The sequence below is a fragment of the Camellia sinensis genome, chromosome 7 (genome assembly GCF_055761805.1).
Source record: "Camellia sinensis isolate YWXY chromosome 7, ASM5576180v1, whole genome shotgun sequence".
Classification (NCBI taxonomy): domain Eukaryota; kingdom Viridiplantae; phylum Streptophyta; class Magnoliopsida; order Ericales; family Theaceae; genus Camellia; species Camellia sinensis.
In genome coordinates this window covers 7,736,187-7,758,710 of record NC_138967.1, presented here as the reverse complement: position 1 = coordinate 7,758,710, position 22,524 = coordinate 7,736,187, and the positions used below count along the sequence as shown (strand labels likewise).

The 22,524-nt window shown below is 36.5% G+C and overlaps 2 protein-coding genes across 3 annotated transcripts; one reads left to right on the top strand and one right to left on the bottom strand.

Annotated features, from left to right (window-relative positions):
- The first annotated feature begins 1,470 nt into the window (after positions 1 to 1,470).
- Positions 1,471 to 10,311, top strand: LOC114291818 (ubiquitin-like-specific protease ESD4). 2 transcript variants are annotated; one of them, XM_028235693.2, is made up of 9 exons: positions 1,471 to 2,717; positions 2,806 to 2,897; positions 2,982 to 3,075; positions 3,247 to 3,345; positions 5,380 to 5,472; positions 5,572 to 5,691; positions 7,800 to 7,903; positions 9,011 to 9,083; positions 9,751 to 10,311. In XM_028235693.2, the coding sequence occupies exons 1-9, from the start codon at positions 1,869 to 1,871 to the stop codon at positions 9,811 to 9,813; spliced, it is 1,587 nt and encodes a 528-aa protein (XP_028091494.2). In that variant the 5' UTR covers positions 1,471 to 1,868; the 3' UTR covers positions 9,814 to 10,311. The 2 variants fall into 2 exon arrangements, 1 of the variants encoding a protein (XP_028091494.2); XR_003639499.2 differs by having other exon boundaries at positions 1,474 to 2,717; positions 8,166 to 9,083.
- A 666-nt stretch (positions 10,312 to 10,977) lies between these two features.
- On the bottom strand, positions 10,978 to 22,009 carry LOC114291817 (kinesin-like protein KIN-13A). Its single transcript, XM_028235692.2, has 14 exons — positions 21,834 to 22,009; positions 21,550 to 21,649; positions 21,195 to 21,462; positions 20,101 to 20,322; positions 18,519 to 18,707; positions 16,587 to 16,691; positions 16,363 to 16,440; positions 16,007 to 16,088; positions 14,895 to 15,057; positions 13,879 to 14,208; positions 13,389 to 13,607; positions 12,680 to 13,286; positions 12,516 to 12,581; positions 10,978 to 11,594 (listed from the first exon to the last, which is right to left on the bottom strand). Exons 3-14 carry the CDS (start codon positions 21,405 to 21,407, stop codon positions 11,412 to 11,414), a joined length of 2,457 nt encoding a protein of 818 aa, XP_028091493.2. The 5' UTR covers positions 21,408 to 21,462; positions 21,550 to 21,649; positions 21,834 to 22,009; the 3' UTR covers positions 10,978 to 11,411.
- Positions 22,010 to 22,524: the final 515 nt, after the last annotated feature.

Below are 22,524 nucleotides of genomic sequence, written 5' to 3'. Positions count from 1 at the left end.
AGGCGGGTCTGAGTCTCCCACCCCATAGTTTCTGGTGATGGAAAGGGAGAGCATGTGCCGCTGGTTTTGGCTGCCTGAGCAGCGGGGTTGGGTGCGCTCAATGTGGTCACCCACTCTAGCAACACCTTTTCCTTTGACTTGCCGTTTGAGAGCTTCCATCTCCGCCGCCATTCTCTGGATGACGGCGTCTTGGCCCCTTAACTTGTGCTCCAGGCGCTCAGTGTGCGACTCTCTTCGTCGCTGGTGTCCGTCTGGACTCTGCAAATGACCAATGCTCATGGCGCGCTTATCTCGTGCATCTTTAAGAAGTCCTCCTGGGAAAATCTCCAGGCCCGCCATGTTCAGAACGGTGGGAAGTCCGTCTCTCTATCGGACTAACTTTGGGGTAATACCGTCGATGGCAAACAATGGTACTTCGTCGTTGTTTGCCATGAAGGGTGATCCAACGAGCTTGGAGGGCAATGTTGTGTCTGTTCAAGTTTCCCATAAATGGCGCCAATTATACGGGGAGCAAATATCTGGCACCACCCGTACTCCTCACGTTTAAGCTACGCCTTTCTCCGATCGACCTGCGAGCACAACGAAGGTGAGCTACCCGGTGGTGCGTTGCTGGAGAATCCCTCTGACGGTCAAGTTAGCACACACTCAGGGAGAGAGAGAAGAGAGAGAAGACAATGTTATAGTTTCTCTCACCAGCAGATGCTCCATCCCCAGCATGGGGGGCGCAGTCACACTTATATACCTTCTACGCGTGCCTCTGCATCCATTTGCCTTCTGACGCATGGACCTGCTCTCCTATCCCGCTCTCCCACGTGTTAGCGCAAATTTAGTTAAACACCACCTAATCAACCTGCCAAACGGCGTTTGCGCGAACGGGTAGTCCGGCGGCGCTACCCCAGCCTCCTATGACCGTATTACTTTCCGAGACATACAGTGCTGCTAGCCAAGCTCCATTATGACCGAGCTTAGTAGCCCTCCGTTATAACTGAGCTCCTACTCGGTTGGGCCGGTCTGCGGAGGATCTTACTCGCCAAACTAAATGAGCGAACAATAGAAACCAGGCTGGCAGAGAATCATCTCGGCCAAATCGGGTCTGGACTTCAACCGAGCAAACTCTCCTTGGAACGGCCCCGCCCAGCCTAGCCTAGCTCGCCCCAAACATGCTCAGACCACTTTCAGCTCGGCCATTACCACGGGCCAAAGCCAGATTATGAAATCTCCCTCTCAATTATATATATTTCTAAATTTATATTTTTTTATATAATTATAATTAATTTTTTTTAATTATAATATTACTTTAATTATAATTCATAAAATTTTTCAAAAATAATTGGTAACGCTAATAAAGGAGCTTTAATAAGTTCTAATATAAATAGATCACACTGTAATATGATATTTGGATCTTATACTTTTTTATTTTTTATTACTTATCATATCATTAAAACTCAATTAAAATTTTAAAATTAAAATGATGTGTCAGTGTTCAAAATTTTTAGCCAGCTTGTTGTTATAAAATGTTTCCATATTAAGAATGAAAAATTAAAGAACTCTCAAAATCAACCGTGACATCTCTCAAGTCCAAAATCGATGATGGAGATTGGTTTCGAAAGTGTTTGCATTTCTGTTCTTCTCTCAATCTGTAGCTCAATTTGAGCAATTCAAAAAGCTTTTCAAAGATCTCAACATCAAGTTTTCGTCCCTTTTCGCGCTGCCAAATTTCCCAAAAAATCTAGGGTTTTTTTTTTTGGGGGGGGGGGGGGGGGGGGGTTTAATCTGTAAATCCCATGTTTGTTGAAGATAGCAATGTTTAGATGTGGCAGTGTTGTTGTTTTTTCCTTCTAGGGTTTTGCTAAATTTGAGTGGAATCAATGGGTGCCCTAACGAGCAATCGAAAGCGCGGTGACGATTACTTCACGAATTACAAATTCCCATCTTTATTTCTTCCCAATTTCGATACTCGAATCGATTCTCACATCTCGAAGAAGCCCAAGATCTCATCGTATATGAATCTGAGTCCCGAATGGTCTGTTTCCAACTCGAAAAGTGCGGCTTCCAGGATATACCGATACCCCGAACCAGTTAATCCGTTTCAGAGGAAAGTCCATGCTCCTTGTAGAGCCTCCAGATTAGGGTTTTGGTTTAGTTCTAGTTCGAATCGAGAGTCGAGGCCGAGTTGTAATGGGGTTGTGAAGAAAGAGGGTTTAGCTGATTTAATGGGGAATGCTCTGAGTTTTCGATACGATCAGGCAAAGAATTGCGCTTTCGAGACTCTTCGGTATCTGAAAAAGGATAAGGAAGTGATTGATGTTGATGAAGAGACCGATAAAGATGGTGTTTCTGAGGATTCGAGTATTGAGGAGGCTGGAGCTGTAGAAGATGGGCGTGAATGCAAGTCAGTGGTTAATAGGGTTGTGCCCATTTTGCCTGAATTGGATGGGAAGGTTGTGGAGGTTAATTTTCAGCCCTCTTCATCTTCGGTGGTTACTGAATTGGCGGCGAATGCGAATTTGAAAGTGGAAACGGCGGGGAAGATGTTGGACTCGCTTTCGCTGAATCGGGAAGTAGATGTTTCGGGTTTGCCAGTGCACAAAAAGTTGTGGGAGACTGCAGAGAGGCGGAACCCTAAGCTGAGCAGCTTGAGTTTTCAAATTGAAGTAAATGAGAAGCGCCGTGCTTCACTTCAGCTACTTCGCCCCGTGAAGAAGCCAGTGGAGGAGGTAAAATGTGGTTACTGCTTCTATTTTTGGTAGTGATGCATTATTGTATTTAGTATTTATTTCTTTATGCCATGTTGATTGGTTGCAGGACGTACTTCAAGACGTGCTTTGCGAAGCTTTTGTGCCTCTCACGAAGGAAGAAGAGGCTGAGGTTTCTCGAGCATTATCTCATTCCAGTCGGTATGGTTTTGATGTGTATGCCATTAGCTTTTGAAGAAGGGGTCTCTATTTGCATTTTAATCTTTTTGGGTTTCGCTTTTGCAGGAGGAAGGTTTTGGTCACTCATGAGATCTCTAATATTGAGATCACTGGAGAGGTTTTGCAATGTTTGAGACCAGGGGCATGGTTGAATGATGAGGTGATTCTTTGTGTTATGCATGTGTGTGTGTGTGTGTGTGTGTGTGTGTGTGTGTGTTTGTTTGTTTGTTTGTTTATTTTTTTGGCATTAACTGTCTAAGAACATGATAAATGTCAGTGATGTAACCTTGTAATGTAGTTCTTTGACAGGAATGGCTTGTTTCTCTTGTAGGTCATAAATATGTATCTTGAATTACTAAAAGAAAGGGAAAAGAGGGAGCCCAAAAAGTTTTTGAAGTGTCATTTCTTCAACACATTCTTTTACAAGAAGGTTGGTGTTCTGTTACCTACCTTTTTAGACTAAGTTGGCATAATATATTTCATTTAGGACTATGTGTTAAGTCCATAACTATCGAACTTTTTTCATTGATCCCTTCACCTTATGACATCATTTCTCCTTTCAGCTTTTTATTGTTCTTCTTGTTATCAACCAATTATTTTAAAGGCACAAGATTTTAAAACAATGTAAATCGTTTTTTCATTTCGATATTCCGTGTATTGTGGCCCCAGTTGAATGAGGTGGTGTGCATGAATGTGATATATGTTTTATTTTATCGTAAAGGTGTTGTGGTTTGAACGTAGTACCTTCCTATTTTAATACCCTTTTAACAACTGGTTACTCTAAAAGCTTCCATTAATGTGATTCTATATTTTTTTACTTTCCTTTTACGGTCGTATTTTCAAGGTGGTAAGTTGTACATCTATCTAAGTAGGTTTTTTCACCAGCATAGTTGTTACTATTTAATTATACCCAATAATTACCTAAGAAGCATGTTTATGTATAAACGATATGGATTGCCTTTAGGTTCATATCTTGATTGTTTTGTACTTCACATAATTGATATAAACATTATGCATAACATGATATGGAGCCTACAATAGGTACTAAGTATTGAAAGATCACTCATTGTATAGCATGATATTATACGTGAGCAATACAGTTAAATAGATGAATTTTTGTTGCTTATTTTTTAAATAGATGAACTTGTGTAGCTTATAATACACTTATTTTTTATCTACTTGTCTTTTCTTCGACATTTGTTTTGTGTGAATCATTGGAGAAGTAAGAAGTCTATAACTATACTTAATAGTATCTGCACATGTAATAAGTGTAGAGATCCATTGAAGGCACCAAATGATTTCAGTTACACCATCATTATGATTTTCTTGGAATTAGTTATTTTATTATATATATATATTATTTATGTTTTTGGAAAGCGAGTCTAATCTTACCATGCACATGATGATATGATACATAGTACATGAAATTCAAAACATTGATAGCTGAAAAGATACGTGTTTCGACAACAATAATCAATAGATTCATTAATGGTTTTGTGCCCATCTAATGCTTTGTCATGGGCCATAACTTAAATTAAATCACATGCTTCTTGTTTTTTTATTACCATCTCTTTGCATTAATTTCATTCTTTCTTTTCCCTTAGCACTATCCTCTATCATTTTGTTCTACGTCTATGATGCCAGGTCAAATTGAAAATCTGAAAGTACTAAACCAATATGATGGTTTATAGTATAATGATTTGAAATAGTAAGCACCCACTGTATGATTGGTGTTGATTTTTCATGCCCAATCCTACAGCTCCTTGCACATCTAGCAAGCTTTTTGCTGTTAATATTATCTTTCAAATTAGCAAAGAATGACACATTCGTTGCTTTTTATTGCCATTAAATGCATCCTCGAAGTTCTAGGCCTGTGCTACTCTCATTTAGGGCTATGCAAAATACTACCCTATCCGCCAAAATTGCACCGATCCGCACCGCTCTAACCACTAACCGCGATTTAAATTATAAAATTTATAATCTGCTAATCGAACCGTTCCGCTCCGTTATAGTTAATATATATATATTTTTTAACCTCCAATGAAATATCAATGTAAAAAAGAGAGAGATTTAAGATATGAAATTTGTTACAAATTAATGGTTATATATATGAAACATATTATGTAATATTACTCTGTGTTATATATCTAAAAAATATTATACAAATTAGTGTTATATATTATACAAATGTATGATAATTAGTTAGAATATTCTTCAGTTTGCCAATCCGCCAAAAACCGCTCAAACCGCAATTTGTTAATTAGCTAATCCGTCAACCCGCCATTTAGTTTGTAATTTTACTTTCAAACCGCCCGAACCACACCGCGTACATTTATCTCAAAAATTTGCTTTTGTCTGTTTATTTATACATGTTTTGTTGGGAAATCATTTTATAGTATCCAAGTTCAGTAGGCGTGGTATCCTGAACCTTTTTTTTTTTCCCTATTCTGAATGTAATATCCAGTTAATCAGTGGGAGGAATGGCTATGATTTTAAATCAGTCAGAAGATGGACTACTCAAAGGAAATTGGGATATTGTCTTCTTGAGTGTGATAAAGTAAGTTGCATTCCATTTATTATTTTCATTCACTACTAATTTGTTTTGTTGCGTTCAATTGTTTGTTTATCTATGTATTAATTTTGCTAACCTACTCAGATATTTGTTCCTATCCACAAAGAAGTTCACTGGTGCTTAGCAGTTATAAACAAGAAGGATGAGAAGTTCCAGTATCTTGATTCGCTCAGAGGAATTGATACTCGAGTGCTGAAAGTTCTGGTATGAATTTGTGTTGGCATGCAAGAAATGAGTCTAAAAAATTAGTGTGCATTTCTCTTGTTTTGTTTTCCTACGTTTTTTTGACAATCCACCTTCTTTTTTTTTTTTGGGTAAATAAGTCATAAATTAAAAAAGACAAATAAATACAAACTACAAGAGGCATACCTCAGGAGCTAACCAACTATACAAGATACACAGACAACAACAAAGTAAAGCAACAAGAAGACAAAAAACCTGTTCAAACACCACATGAACAACAAGAGCAAATGAGGGGCAAGAACAGGGCCAACACAAAACTACCCCAAAGGAAATGCCAAGAGATAGCTGGACCACAAATCAGATCCCAAAACAAACTCAAAAGAAAACCAGCACACACAAAAAGGCCATGTACAAAGCCAAAACAGGACCTGGGATTACAAAATAACCAATAGAGCCTATCATAAATAAGCTAATATATTAAAATTTCAGATTGTAGAACAAACAACATAGCAGCAGCTGCACCCATGGTAGCAGCAGGCCACAACAAAGCAGCAGTCCACACCATAGCAGCAGGCCACAACTCCAAAAACAATAGAAAAAACAATAGCAGCAGCACCCATAAGCTAACATTCAACAAATTGGGACAATATCTACCAAACTGGGCTACTTGCTCAAGGCCATCATTCAGACAAATGATCCTAAAAGAGTCAAGCAATCATCAAATCAGTATGACAATTCAACAATAGTTAACTGAAGCTCACATGATACTGCTAGCCTTAACTTAACACTCAAGAACACTCAAACACTACACACAGCAGTTAACTATAATGTATGAGACACAACACAAAAACTATTCAACAATATATGCCTCAATCACTCAACCCACAAAGAATAACTCCCCTAAGATAGACCAGCTGAGTACCTGCACCAAAAATAATTAGAAAATTATTGGTTCTCACCACACTCAACCCACAATAGCATATAAAACCCTCCTCACACACAGCCCTAATATAGGAACTCACCACCACTCAACGCAATTTCCCTACACAACAAGGGCCAGCTAAAAACCTGCACAACAAACTGTGAGATAAAGATTAATTTGCTGCAGCCACTCAACCCACAAACTCACAATCTCACTCAATCATATGGAGAACCTCACACACTCAACTCACATCCCTAATAAAGGACCGGCACTCTAACCAAAGAGACCTGCAATTAACACCCAGTCAGAAACAACTCAAATAAAACCAGACCACCCCAAGCTAACCTTGATGACCTGATTTCAGGACAGAGTTTGGGAGGGACCACTTCACCATAAACCAAGCATTTGTCACCTCCTCTTTGAAACTTGAGAGGGACAAGATCCTGTTTCTCACAAGGCTTCTAATTTTAGCTTGCACAGCCACCTCAGTGGATTTTGAGCCTTTGAAAATCCTGCAATTTCTCTCAGACATCCACCTTTCTGTTGGTCAGTGTGTCTTTTTTCTGCCTTTTATGTTAGAGAAACAAAAGGCAACTACCAAGAACCCAGGCCAACACATGTTTGTGAAGAAGCTGCCTAGGGTGTTATGCTCTTAATGGTTAAGTTGAGTTTTTGTCGATTTATGCCTTGCATTTGTAATATAAAATTGAAAAAGTAGTTATTATTTTCATGTATTTACATGTATTTGTTGCCTTGTCTCTGTTTTGCCATTTCCTAGTTTTTTGAAAATTGTTGTGGTGTTGTGTCGATGGTATCATATTGTACATGTGTCTGTGCTTCTTAAAAGCAAGTTATTATTTTCATGCATACATATAAAAATATATATGTATTTGTTGTCATGTCATGTCCTAGTTTTTTTAAATTGCCATGTTGGCATGTTCATCCATATCGTCTCGTATCTGTGTCCACGCTTCTTAGCTGATGCATAAACACGATTTAGATGATTGATCTTTGCACTTTGCTTTTTTGCTTCTTGTGCTTCAATGCCTCTGCAGTGGGAAACTTTGAAATAGTTGCGAGAGGGCAGGAAAAGTTCTTTAAATTTAGAATTTTTTCATTTAGTCTTTTCCTCCTAAAATATGTCAATTTATGTGGCTCTGTTGCTGTCTGTGATGCATGTTTAGAATGTTTGTTATTTTTATGCCAGGCTAGGTACTTTGTGGATGAGGTGAAGGACAAGAGTGGAGAAGACATTGATCTTAGTTCGTGGAAGCAAGAATTTGTTGAGGACCTTCCTGAACAGGAAAATGGGTGTGTATGCTTTTCAATTTTTATTTATTTATTTTACCTTTCAAATTTGCATCGCATGAAAAGTTGTAGGTTAGCCAAAATGGACGTCTGTGATGGAAATTGTGGTAGTATTATGATGGAATGGTTTATGATTCTCGCTAGAAGCATATATTTTCATAAACAAAAGGGGGTGGGGGAGAACTGAAAAAAAAAAAGGAGAGAAGATGTACCTGTGTTTAAGCTGATGTCAAATTTTTAGTTGGTTATTTATGGTTGTATGCAGAAAGTAGTTTTCAGCTATTTGGTTATATTGATTCATTGGATGGCGAACGACACCGCTTTGCACAGGAATTGGTTAAAAGGGAAGTTTTGAGAAGTTACTTAACTTTAACTTGTGTCTACTTATCATTGATAGGAAAATGTACTTTATCTCAAGAGGATGCAAATATTTCTTCATGTTGTCTGGGGAAATTCCAGAAACTCTTACTGAAAAAAAAAAAAGAAAATTGCAGAAGAATAAAATTTGTGTTTTTGTATGTGAGGACTTCATTAGATCTGATGAATGGTTTCTAAAACTGACCTAAGAAAAATTACTGCAAAAATTAGGGTTTAACCGCACAATTACTTGTTTTCCATTCTGTGGGCATAATTCCTGTCAATTATATAGGCTATCTTGTCTTCATATGTCTGTAATTCACATTCAATTTCTGCTTTTGGGGCTGTTTGTTACAGCTTTTAGGAGTTGATTATAGCTTATTTTAATTTGGGAGTATATGCCAGACTGTTTGGTGCAGCTTCAACTTATAGCTTATTAGGCAGAAACAGCTTAAATAAGCTGAAAAAACTAATTATTTGAAAGCTGGGGAAAGGGTGCTTTTAGCTTTTGCTTTATGATTATTAGCTTTTAGCTTAAAAAAAGCACCACCAAACAGGGCCTTTGCCTTGGCATTGTGGTTTCTTGGAGCAATCCTTGATTGGGTGGTCATTTGCCTTTGGTGCTGAACCATCTTATCTGACTTCGTTGTGTTTTTTGTTGGTGGTGCCTCAAACTGTTTTTTTGGGTGGGTATCCTCAAACTGTTCATTTGTTTCTAAGTACTGAAATGGCTGATATTCTTTCTCTGGATAGGTGGGATTGCGGCATGTTCATGATCAAGTATGCTGACTTTTATAGCAGGGGTTTAGGACTCTGCTTCAACCAGGTAAAACCACAGGAAACGTTCTGGCAACTTGTGTGTGCGCGCATGTGTTTGTATCATTTCTTTCATGTTGAATTGTTTTCCTAATCTTAATTTGGCTTGATTTTAATGGGTCTATCGACGTCTCTAGTGCTGATGCATAGAGCATCTGGGTAGTTGATTTTTAGAAAAGACTATTTCCTTTTCTACAACTATTAAGCATGGACATTCCGAACAGAGGCTGTTTCTTATCCTCATTTTGGTTTACAGTTTCCTCTCCATTTAAGGAGGATTCCTTTATTTTTGATTTCTAGGGATTGGAGGTCCATGTTTGACTTGTAGTTTGTTACCCTGATTAGATTTTCCTTTTTCATCTGGTTTGTTTTGTTTGGACTTCTTGTCTCCCACTTTCTTCTCCATTAATCAAATGTGTAATATTTTTGTGAGTTTTCATTTGCATTTGGATCATTTCTAGATTTGTCTCAACATCATCCCCAAAACACCATCCTTACTGGTTTTGATGATGGATTTGTACTCGAGTAAACAAAATGGAGTTGCATTGGCCTCCACGCTCACTATAGTAAATATAACTTTCATTGGACTCTGTTGTATTGATCCTACTCGGATTGTACATGTAATAAACACCCAAATAATGTATGACTTAAACATGTTTTTTTCTTCTTCCTTGCAGGAACATATGCCATATTTTCGCCTACGGACTGCCAAGGAGATTTTAAGACTGAAAGCCGAGTGATGATATGAATTTGATTATTTGGAATTTGATGCATTGTTGTCATCTCCCTTCTACATTGGCAGAAAATGGATCTGCATTGGAAGTTTGATGGCAGTGACGACGTTGGGCATGTGTTTATGGAGGATCTGTTCGCTTCAATCAAAGCTTCTGGTGTGAAGGCAGTGTCGAGGTTATGGTTAGGAGTTGGCTCGTTTCATGGACAAAATGGTAAAGATGATTTTGTCCGGGAAACCATGTTAAAGGCACAAGGGAATCTGTACAAGGTAGGACAGGCAATTTGTTTGTAGCTTATCAAACCACATGAGTTTTGTGAAATTTATCTTTTTGTAGGTCTGAGTTTGGAATTAGGGTTCTTTAAACAATTCATTTTTCTTTTTTATTTTGTTACTTGGGCTTCATACTGGTGATTTAAGTTGTTTTCACAAATTCAAGATCCAAACAGAAGTTACTGTTTTATAGTATTGCAATTGTAATGACAAGCATGCATCTCTTGACCCATTCTACCCCGCCTCTACCCTCTTCCCTAATTATATATAATCATATTTTCTCATATCGCTTATCAATGATTATATGTAACATCATGTCATCTCTTATTTTTATTAATATTACTATTCTGTAGTCATAAAATTAATTTGCCCCATTCCTGCACCCCACCCCCACTACCTCTGAATTTGCTCCAATATGATTCAGAGCAGGACAAGGCACTGTGAACTATCTCCTGCCCCGTCCCGTACTAACGACCACCGTACAGAAACAGCACCATGTCCCATTCTAATGACCACCGTGCAGCAACAGCACCATCATTGTGAGGGTTCTACTGTTCTTGTGAGGGGGAAATCTTATCCGATCACCATTCCCATGACCACTGGACAGCACCATCGTTGCAACGGTTTTACTGTTGTGAGAAAATGCAAAAGCAAACGTGTTCGGAAATCTTCATGCCCATTGCCCCACAAACAAACTACAATAAATAGTTACCCTGTTGTGAGAAAATGCAAAAGCAAACGTGTTCGGAAATCTTCATGCCCATTGCCCCACAAACAAACTACAATAAATAGTTACCCTTCTCGGCAAAAACTACTAGCACTGAAGAAGAGCTCTAGTGCCAACCAGTTGGGTAAAAATAACATTAAGATACCCGTTAATTGAGACATGAAAAAATTGTTTGCCAAACAAGTCACAAAAGGGTTTTGACATAGAAACAAATGCAGTTTTTTAAGTACAATTGAAATACATTGAAGTCATAAAAATTGATGGTACCTATTCACTATCTTATTTTTCTTCTTTTTTCTGAAACGAAAATGTCTTTCTGATATCATTCATTCCACAGCCACCATCAATTGTCCAAAGTCCACAAACCCGTTAAGAACACATCAAACACATCCAAAACCTTACATTTATCACCGCCATGATTTGAACCACAGGCACCCCTCAGATGTGGTCGGATTTCTGCAGTTCCATGTTCCTCCTCAAATGACCTAAACATGGCTTCCTGGTTTGTATCTGCACCACCATGAATAACATTTAAGAGATTCACAAGAAATAAGGGATCACAATGGCAAGAGAAAATGAATCGCTGTTGGATGGGAAGAAATGCCTCAACGAGGTATTCTCTTCCGACTCAGAATCTCTTGCTCTTTAAGTCGATGTTGGAACCGGGCAAGGCGAGCTTGAAGACTAACTAGACCCGCTGCTTTGCGCGAGAGCACAAAATTCAACTGAGTAACATAATTGTCGATGAGACTACCAGGTTGTTCCACTTCTGCCAACAGCTTCATTTCCTGGAATCCAGAATCCAAACAGGGTTATATAACTGCCAGATACTTCTGCTTCCTACATTTTTACCTATTCTTGATTAATTTTGTAAGAGGTAATAAAGACATTCGGCTAGAAGCACTTAAATTTACAGTTAAAAAAACAAAAAACATGTCTTTCAGATGAAAATCAAGGCTGAGCTCCAAAAAAAAAATGAAAAATCAACTCTTCGAAAATAACAGGAAAATGCAATGCAAGAAATTCCTTAATGATAATTACCAAAAAAGAAAGAGATATAACCTAAAAAATGTCATGAAAAATTGCAAAACCTATCCTACTTCAGTAGTGGACCTAAAACTTAGGACATTATCATCGATTATGTTACATGGACTCGGATACGGGTGTCCATGTATGTATGTAGAGATTGCACCCATCAAACCTCAATTTTAAGGGTAAGCAAAATCGGCAAAAAATGGTCATATCTTTATATTTTTAACCTATCATAAAATAGTGATACATGTAACATACAATGTCAAAAAGATATTTTCTCATTTTATAGTAATTATACAAAAATATATACATATAATGATAGTGTTAAATACAAACATATAAGAAAATAAAAAGTATTGGACACATATCCTACACTCTTGTGCAAGTGTCGGGTGAGTATTTGATTTATTTGAAGAGTCCAATGTAAAAATAGTCCAATGAAATTTGTATAGCACAAGGGGCAATAATTGGGATATGATTGGGCACCCTATAAGAGACAAAGAAGATTCCCTTAAACTGATTTAGCAAAGAAACAAATCGTTAATCTCCATTGCATAATACTGATAAACCCGTATATAACTCAACTTAGACAAGTGCACATCAAATTTGACTTTAATGTAATTGAAAAATGTATTATGTAACAACTGTGGAGGAGGAAAGATAGAAACTCCACTTACTTCACGAACAATCTCCATTGTATCTTCAATTTCTTTTCTATGCGCAGCAATCAGGGCCTCTTCTTCCTAAATAGCCAAAACAGGATAAAACCAATTTAAGCCACATTGTAAAAGCCTGCAATGTAAAATAAAACAACAGACAAACAGTGCACAGTATAACCAACCTCAAGTATTTCATTGATATTCCTATCAGGAGGAGGAGGTTCAGGCTCATTTTGTCTAGACCCTACATTGCTACTAGTAAAATTGCTTGTGCTCTGTTGCTTGTAACTTGTGGCAGAAGGATCAGATCCACAGCCATCTTTTTTCAGCCAATTCCCTGGCTTTTCGGATTTTTCATCCCTATGAGCTTTTCTTCGAGGCGGCGACACCTTCTGCACTCTTTCTTCTGTGTCGACTGAGTTTTGCAAATACGATGATGAATGCATTTTTTGACTTGTCAAACCACCAAAATTTTGTTTATCAACCCTCTCTCTTTCTACAGTGCCAAAAGTCACCCCACCATCCTCACGCTCACCGAAGGGATAATTTGACGGAAAAGTAGAAGGCTGTTTATTGGATTCGGAAGGATTATAAGACGGGTTTTCTTTTTCTACAACCCTTCTACCACCTGTATCAACTACTTTAACTTCTTGATGCTGCTCATAAACATCCTCCACATCAGCAGAAACAGGAAAAGATGATGCCGAAATAGATTCCTTGTTGGGGGGCGGTAACAGGCTTGCAACTTGATCCTTTTTCGGATTTCCACTTTTTGAAAGACTTTTAACCCTGTTGATTTGATAATCATCTTTTAGCAGAAAAATAGTAGATAGTAGCATGCAAAACTGTTGGGTAATATATTTGTTGAAAATTGTAATAAAAATGAGATACCTATCAGCATATCTCAATGTATTGAGTGTATGTTCACATGAGCCTGCATTTGGAGAAATGCAAGAGATCATCACAGTCCTTGAGTTGCCAACAAATGAGTCACGAAGCACTTCAGTGAGTTTGCTCCCACGAAATGGAATATGAATTTGGTCATTGTCGAGAGCGCGAATACACTCCTTAAGAGCCAAAAGACTCTTGTTAATTTCAGCTCCCTCAATCCTGCAATAAACAAAAAGAACAATAGTATATACAAATCATCCACCATATGATTGGATGACCATCTTTGGAAAATGGTCAGTTAACCATCTCTTCCAGAGACTTTCACAAACTCTATTGGCAAGAATTTCAGGGCAGCAGCCACTTGAAATTTGATGAACATTGCAGGCACAAAACAATTTAAGATGTGCAATTACAAGCCAAACAATTCCAATGGGAAAGAGACAAATAAATGTACATCTCTGAAAGGTACGCATATTTTTAGAAATATGACCTTGTTTGTCGGTCATTATCAGTTGTGTCAGCTCCTCTTTCACTACCAGCAAGATCAATGAAAGAAATCTTCCCCACAACCTTCCCACTCTTGGACTCGTTTCCGTCATAATTCCGCTTGGAGTCTTTGATTTCGTTGTGCTTCTTAACAACCAGTTGTAATATAGCATGTGACCTTGAAGATTCCTCGTTAGCACCAGTAGAGCCCGTACTTCTTGATGCATTTCCCCTCTCTATATATTCTTTAACAATTTGTACATCTGAAACTTCGAATTCTTGCAGTCCAACAATGCAAACTTGTTGCCGTCCATCTTCCCTCATACAAAGTTTCCTATATATGAACCATTGAAGAAGTTAATATTACAGTAGTAAACCCATCAAGCATTTAGACATACAGACTAATTAATTCATTAACTAGCTCTCACATAAATATGTGATGGCAAAACATATTTACAAATAGAAACACATGGGACATTAAACACTCGTAGCCAACCACACGAGATAATTGGGAGCATAACCAATCATCATCCAGTCAAAGCACTCCCAAGTCTCATACAAAAAATTCAGTAAGTTACATCTATACATATGCGAACTTGCACTCATCTTTTAATTACAAGGATATCTTTACTTAGACAAAAAGCATAAAATGCTAAAAGTGACCAAAAGAACATAATCTTAGTGATATTGCTATTTACCCCACACTCCCGCTATGCATTTGTTCATGGTATTGGACCCTTCTCACAGGAACACCAAAATTTAATCCCAGCCACCCACCAAAACACCCTCAACTTTTCAAAAAATATACCAATTTTTCTTTTTTCACCCGGCGGAAGAAAGACTGAAACAGTAGAACAGAGAAATCAAACTGCCTAGAAATTCTTTTCAAATGTGATATAGTGCACCAAACTTCATAAAACTTCCCACAGCTGTTCTTTTCAATCAAATACAAACATCAAAACAAGAAGAAGGAAAAGAAATATAGGGAAAAGACGAGACAAAATCAATAAAAATACTAACTTCCTGTCACTAAGAAGATCAAAGAGTTTTCCTCCATATATCTCAAAAAAGCTAAGCCACAACTTAAATTTCTGATTGCGGTAGGTTGGATGGTGCAATAATTTGACGAGATCTTCTGCAGCTCTGAGAGGTAATGGTTGCATTGTGAACGTCTTACCACTTCCTGAAATTATAAAGCAGTAGCATATCAATTATCCACATGACAGTTTGGAATCAGCAAAATATCAAGAACTAGCAGCAGAAATAGCAATCAAATAGACGCAAGGGGAACATAGACGATCATTTTACAAGAAAAACTTAAATACATCGCCTTAATTTTGCCAGTACACAAATGTCTGCAACCAAATAAATCTAGGGCCGCAAATTCTTCTCCCTGTATTTCATACTCAAAAAAGTTAAGAAAGACAAGGGGGGGAAAAAACCCTTCACTGATTATAGTAAGCGTTATATCATCATTTGCAAATTTTGCCGTTGATTCTTGTCCATCTTTATGCATAAATATTAATGATGATACTCAATTAGTTACAATATATGGCTACATTATTGCTATCATTGATGTGCTCATGCATTCCCTTCATTCCAAAAGAAAAATAACTCCTGCAAATTTCTAAGAGAGTTTGTTCTAGAGGTTCCAATTATCTTGAACAAGGATTTCTCATGAAATAGCAAGAGATTTGATCACATCACCACAGTTAGCTGCACAAATAGAATCAAATATCTCCTTAATACCTGTTGTAATATTTGTCTTTCTCGTGACAAATTTTCTTAAAAATAATTTCCACTGAAACAAATAGAGCCTAGTACATATTACCCAAGTGAAACTAAAGAAACCTTCAAACCAGAATGAATCTCACTCATTACCCAAAACATTGAGATGCACTAAATAATTAATAAATGGCATTCAAGCTCATACATGGACTGGACATACTGAAACTAAGTAGCACACAACTTGCTTTCAGGTACTCCATAAATCGACAAAGACAATTCAACTGCTTATGGACCAGAAGAAATGCATCCTAATATCTGACACAGCAAGTATACATTTTCCTTTGAGATGGGCATATAATAAGAAGCTAGACAACAGAGTAAGAGTGAACAGAGCCTCTACAAACCTGTCTGACCATATGCAAAACATGTTGCTTTTGTTCGCTGGAAAACTATGGGAATGATTGGCTCTACTGTCTCACGATATACCTGTTTGAACATGAGAAGGGATCAAACCATTAATCTTACATACCAAAGACAAGAAAAAGATCATTTTCCTAACCACCAGCCAATATACATACACATATGCATGGAAAAGGTGAAAAGCCAAGCGATGATTAATTCAAGGAAGTTCAAATCACAACTGACATCTAATTTCATAACTAGTCTGTACATGGAACAGAGTCTTCAGCAACTAACTTCAATCTCTAATTAATGAAGTCTTCAGAAACCAACTTCAATCTCTAGCTATTGAAGGTATTACCTCATCGTTGGTCACATTCTCATCTAGAACAGCATCGAAACAGAATTCATGCTTCTCCACGTAAGCAGTCAGGTCCACCTTTCATATCAAAGCCAAAACTTAGTTCCTCCAATAGAACATAAAATTGAAAAATATAATTCAATGCTAGCATCAATCCTTCCACATCAAATTCAGCATAAATATTAAATTTATGTGCTTCTGCAGCAGCTGAAATATATCGAAACCTTTAGCTTGGGTTCATGGACAGTTAAAAAAGCATTGTCAGACACAGCTACGATGTCCTCCTCCTTCCGAGCAATCTCCTTCTTGTTTAATGGTCTTTTACGGACCTGACACAAACAACAATGTACGTAGTTTATAAATTCTCGGAGACTAATAAAATATCTTTCAGTCATTGACTCAGGAGGAGTCATGAGAGGAAAAGGCCACATAACATATAAGAAAGTAATGAAACAACATTCACATTGCATAAGCAAACTACATAAAGAAGAATAAGAATATTTAAGCCCAAAAGATATGTTGAAATCTAAATTTAATACAAAGACATCCTAAACATGAAAAAGAGAACAATTCCCAGAAAACAATGCAACTGTTTTTACACTCATATGAAACCTAGTGACATTAATTGGGATGCATGTCAACTTTTGAATTATTCTGAAAAAGGATTGTGTAATAACAAAATGCATTTCCTTCATAGTTATCGGCCTTAACAAGAAAGAAAAGCATATCACCAAAATAACCTATTAATAACTTATTAAATGACAAAGCTGTTTAGTGGTGTTACAAATAAGTGCAAAGATTACAATACTGCAATAACCTGGGAAGCAGAAGCTAAGGTGCTATCCAAGAAGAATTATGCTGATATTTTATACGCTACAATTGACGAAGCAAACAAAATATTTATAACACCACCTATGGTCTACCACACCATCCCAATGCTGTTTCAAGATAATGATGAGCTACCAAGTCACATATTTTAGCATTGGTTACTTCACAATTTAAGTGAATTACTTTCCTACAAGCTCTAATATTTGCAATTGATGCAGGTTTGGAAGTAGAGACACTTTGACCTTGACTATAATTATTTATTTATGGATAAAACTTAGCAAATTTATGATGTTTTAGACTAGTACAAGTTCAAGAAAGTAAATAATAATGTGAATTTTCCGTCACATTGACCAAGGAATTACTAATTTTTGGCCCTGTTCCTGGGGATGTGAACAGGAACAAGAGATGATGGTTTGTCTACCTCAAGAATGCTCTTGTCAAATAGAATTTGCCTCAAGGGTATAAAGCAGTCACCAAATTATAGTTTTAGGCCTAAAAATTATAGTTTTAGGCCTAAAAGGTTAACAACTGCATAAAATAAAAGAAAGAACGAAGAAAATAAACAGAGAAGGATGCTAGAAATCACTTATGGAGTTCCTTAGTCACCGTTGACCTGGACCTAGAATTACACTAAACAATCCTTCAAGAGCAAAATTACTGGAAATTTTGTCTAATACTTGTTTTTCATCGCACAAAAAAGTTCCACATAGAAGACTCGATGAGATAACAACCCAAGAAAAGACCACAAACCACCACTGTAGAACACTACGAGAAAATTAAAAAACAACCAGAATAACTTATTTATTAAAACAATTTCACAATAACAAAAAAATACATACTGACAGCATATTAACCTAAAGCAAACAAAAACTAGGACATAAGTAAATCAAAGCTTAATTATGCAAGGTCCCAACTTGGCACCACCTTTAAACCAAGCCAACTAATAAGATCTCTCTTTGCACTGGGTTTTTGTTGAGCCCCTCAATTTTTCCTTTCTCTTGAGCCCCACATTGACTCTTGTAACTCTGTTAACAAAGTATCATTGATAATGTCACAAGTTGATTCCAAAATCTATCTACTCAGGAAACCCAAGAGTAGAAATTTTGTGTAACTAACAAGTTAACACATTAAAAAAAACATTATCAATATACCAAAATATTTATCCAGCATGTGGAATAAGACTCTACAAATCAAGGTGCACAAAACACAAAGATTAAACTTGCTAGCAAAGAAAATTCCACTAAGGAAAAAGAAACCATCAAAGCAATTTCATAACCAGAATACACGTATTTAGAGAAAGATCAGGCGTAGCCAATAGAACAACATACCACAACTTTTATCTTAGCCACATTGTTTTCCCTTGTATTGTTCTCCTTTTCACTAGATAATCCAACTGAGGTATCAGCGTCTGTTTGCCCTCTCTCCTGCCTGTTGGCCATCACATTGAAGTCATTGTCAAATGCTTGTGTGACAGCAGGCATAAAAGGTGATGGCTCAAACGGCTCTGAGATGACATGCTGAAAAATGAAATCAAAACAATTCAGTTAACCAAGGAAAATACAATAATAATATAAAACTTGCGTCCAATTCCTCTGCATAATAGTGCCAGTCCGGGCAAACCTCCATGGCAAAAAATATCCAACAGTAATTTACACAAAAATAGCATGTGAATGTGGCAAAAATTATTCTCATCCATTTCCTCAGATAACATTGAGAAACCATGTCGAAGAAACTGAAGAGAGCTACTACAGATCCACCATTTTCAAATTCTCAAGAATCCATATTCATCCGCCGACAAATAACTAGAATAATGTTTACAATCACCCTCTTTTACACATGATCTGGTTATAAAATTAAAGAGAAACAGTTATAATCCTTGCTTTGGCAACAAAACACATTTTCTAACAGTGTTAAAAAAAGAAAACCAACTTTTGTCCATCCCTAGCTACTATAACGCATCATCAATAAAATTTTGTTTTCTCACAAAGTACGAGAGAGGAGAGGATGAAACCCAAGGCTTGAATTAGAACTGTATTGCTAACACATATTGGACTTTAGTGAACCCACAATAGAACTGAATATGTCAGTGATGATTTGTTAATTAAAGTGCCACTTGAAACCATCTAGAATTTAGAAGCTCTAGTAAGGCCAACTATGCTGGTTAAACAATGTTGATCGATGTACCATAGAAATCATGAATGTAAATTAAATACAAAAACTGGATTACTGCTCCCCTAGAAGTTATGACAAATTATAATTTAATTTCCAGAATCAATATCAGAAAGAAAGAAATAGTTTGAAAATCCATTGCCAAGGAAGAATAAGTAAGAACCATTCCCTATGTCAATGTCAGTAAACCTACCCTTGCATTACCAATATTAAGAATATCTTTTCCTATAACACATGGTCAGGGTGATTAAAGGTCTAATAATGGACAACATGAATTTTCATGTACCCAGTTAAAAATCATCTGACTGATATGCCTCATGTGTTCTTAAGAGGGGGATGCACAAATACTCTCATTAAGGCTGTTTTTGGGATCACTTTAGCCTGACCAGACTAATTTCTTTTTCCCAGTTAATATAATTTTCAGTTCCTGAGAAGAAAAAAGAACGTCACAAATCATATATGTCATTTATAAATCACATGATTCTCATCTTATGCATCCTCAAAGAACTAAATTTGAAACAAAACACGACTTAAATTTAATACCGATACATTACAACCCTGAGAAAACATCAAAAACATCAAAGACCTCTGTTAAAAATTGACTAATTGATTTTTCATCAACCCATTTTACTAAAAGACAAAGCAAGCAAATTTCTTACACCAAAAGAGGAAGAAAAATCTAATGCAATTTAGACAAATATTACCTAATAATAACACCTTATGCAGGAGGCACTGCCATACCTCAGATAGAAGCTCTGTATCATCCATAGCATGAAGATCCAAAAGCCCCGCTCCAAAATCTCCCCTGAAGTCGGGAGAATAAAAACCTTCTGATGCACCCATTGCGGCTGAACTTTGGGCAGTTGGAAGGTATGGCTCAGAACCAGATTCTCCATTAAAATTGAGGTTTCTCATTAACTTGAAAAGCCTTTGCTTCTCTTCAGCAGATTGTGCTCCATAACCCTTCAAACAGTTCCTCACTATCTCAAATTAAAATTGCACTAATATACATGAATAAAAAAAGACCAAATGACATTTAAACCTATTTTACCTGGCGCACGGAATGGGAGTGTGGTACGACATATGCTCTAAAACGTGGTACAATATGAATAGACTTCTATAGATTGCATTACACAATAAGAATTTAAAGTGCTTGTAGAGTAATTTTCTTTTAACAATCAAACATCCAATAAATATATATATATATATATATATATTATATTTTATTTAAATTAATCATGTAGCAATAGACTTCTATGAGCATTAAAACCTATTTTGTACTTTTGTCATGTCAAAAATCCATTCACCTTAGGTTTTAGTTCATTATATTTGATTTTTTATTTTTATTATTATTTTTTCACTCTAAAGAAACCTTTAAGAAAGACATAGGTAAAACTTTTGGGATAGCTTTAGATCGCTAACTTTACTCGCTTTTGAACGAAAGTGTACCAGGTTTTGGAACATTTGTTTCAAAATGTAACATTGATTTAAATAAACAAACAAAAGACCAAAGGAAACCATGAGAGATATGCATATTCACATTAACTGACCATAATGAATCCTATAAATACTTCAGCAGAGAGAATGCAGTGCAATCAAAATACAAATGCTCTAATATCAATACATATAAGTCGCATTTTTTTTCAACATACAATGTCTGGCACAAATATAGTGAAACAGGCATTACTGAATCAAAATAAAATGAACTATGGAGTGCCAATCATAAAGTATAGTACCCAGCAGTCATAAAATTCAAATTCCAACAAAATTCAAATTGAAGAAAACAAATGGGCATAGCAATGAATTATAAAATGTAGAGGCAATGTTATGATTACCTGCATGAGAAGGTTAGGTAGGAGGCGATGATCGATCCCTGTGGAAGCCAAGGGTGAAGCCAGATGCTGCAACCCGGCGGACTGGAGCCAGCGAGCCATGACGGCATCACCGGCATCGCTCCCGGGACCTGCATTGTGCAGGGAGCCGCCGCCGCCAGGGTGATCATACAGAGCAGCTGCCGCAGCATTGCTCTGTTGCATCTGACCACCCATGTGGCGCTGTGATCGGCGTTGAGGAGCCAATTTTCAAGATCTAATAATCAATGCTCTACAAACAAACAATTCAAAAACAGATCATGAAATTCGACAAAAGGAAATTAAACCAAATCTACTGATCCAAGTGAAATGTACTCACATGGAATGGAAAAACTGAAATTCAAATCAACTACGCATGTCCTTGAAATGCAATTCAAATCCAGATTTCAATCGGCTTGGATTTGAATCCAATTTTAGCCCTACAAACACAATACATTTCAGAAAGATAGAGAGAATCAGATTCAGGAGATAATGAACGGTAATTCGAGGGGATCGTGATGAATCGAATGACAATTTTGATTTGATCTGAAGTAAAACGTATAAAGCAAAACCCTAATTTTCGAATTCAATGCCAAAAAAAAACAAAAAGGAAAAGGAACGCACCGAAAATATCTTTTGCTTCTCTCTCTCTCTCTCTCTCTCCCTCTCTCTCAAATTTCTTACGAATTCATGGAATATACTTTGTGACAGAGATAATGGTAGATTTGTCCATTGAAAAATAAATAAACATACAAATATTAAACGGCTATTTTAAAATTTTGCTTTGAGTCCTCCTATTTGCTAAAATCACTTCTCTCCTATTTGCATTAAAATTCTTTAATTTAATAAAAGTTTTATTTTTTTTATCTATTTTTAAAAATAAATATAATGAAATCATCCTATTATAATTACAACAATGTTAGGTGGCCAGAAAAATCATAACTCAAATGGCTCGAAATATCCAAAACGACGTCGTTTTTTTGTATAAAATGATGTCATTTTAATATATTCGAGCCATTCGAGAAACAAAAATTTGGGCCACCAAACATTTTCGTTATAATTATTAGATTGATACAACCATTTTCGTGAATTAACAAAAATATAAAATATAAAAAAAAAGAGCTTATTTATAATATTTATTACTAATTGAGAGAGTAAAAAAAATATAGAGGTGTAAGAAAAATGACTGATGTGTTCTAATTTTTATTAGTTTCGGTTTTGATTTTGATTTTGAAATTGTGGCATCATTCAAATCAATCCCTTTCCCAATTCTAAGACTTGGTTCCGAATTGGACCGTAATATATTTGTTTAATA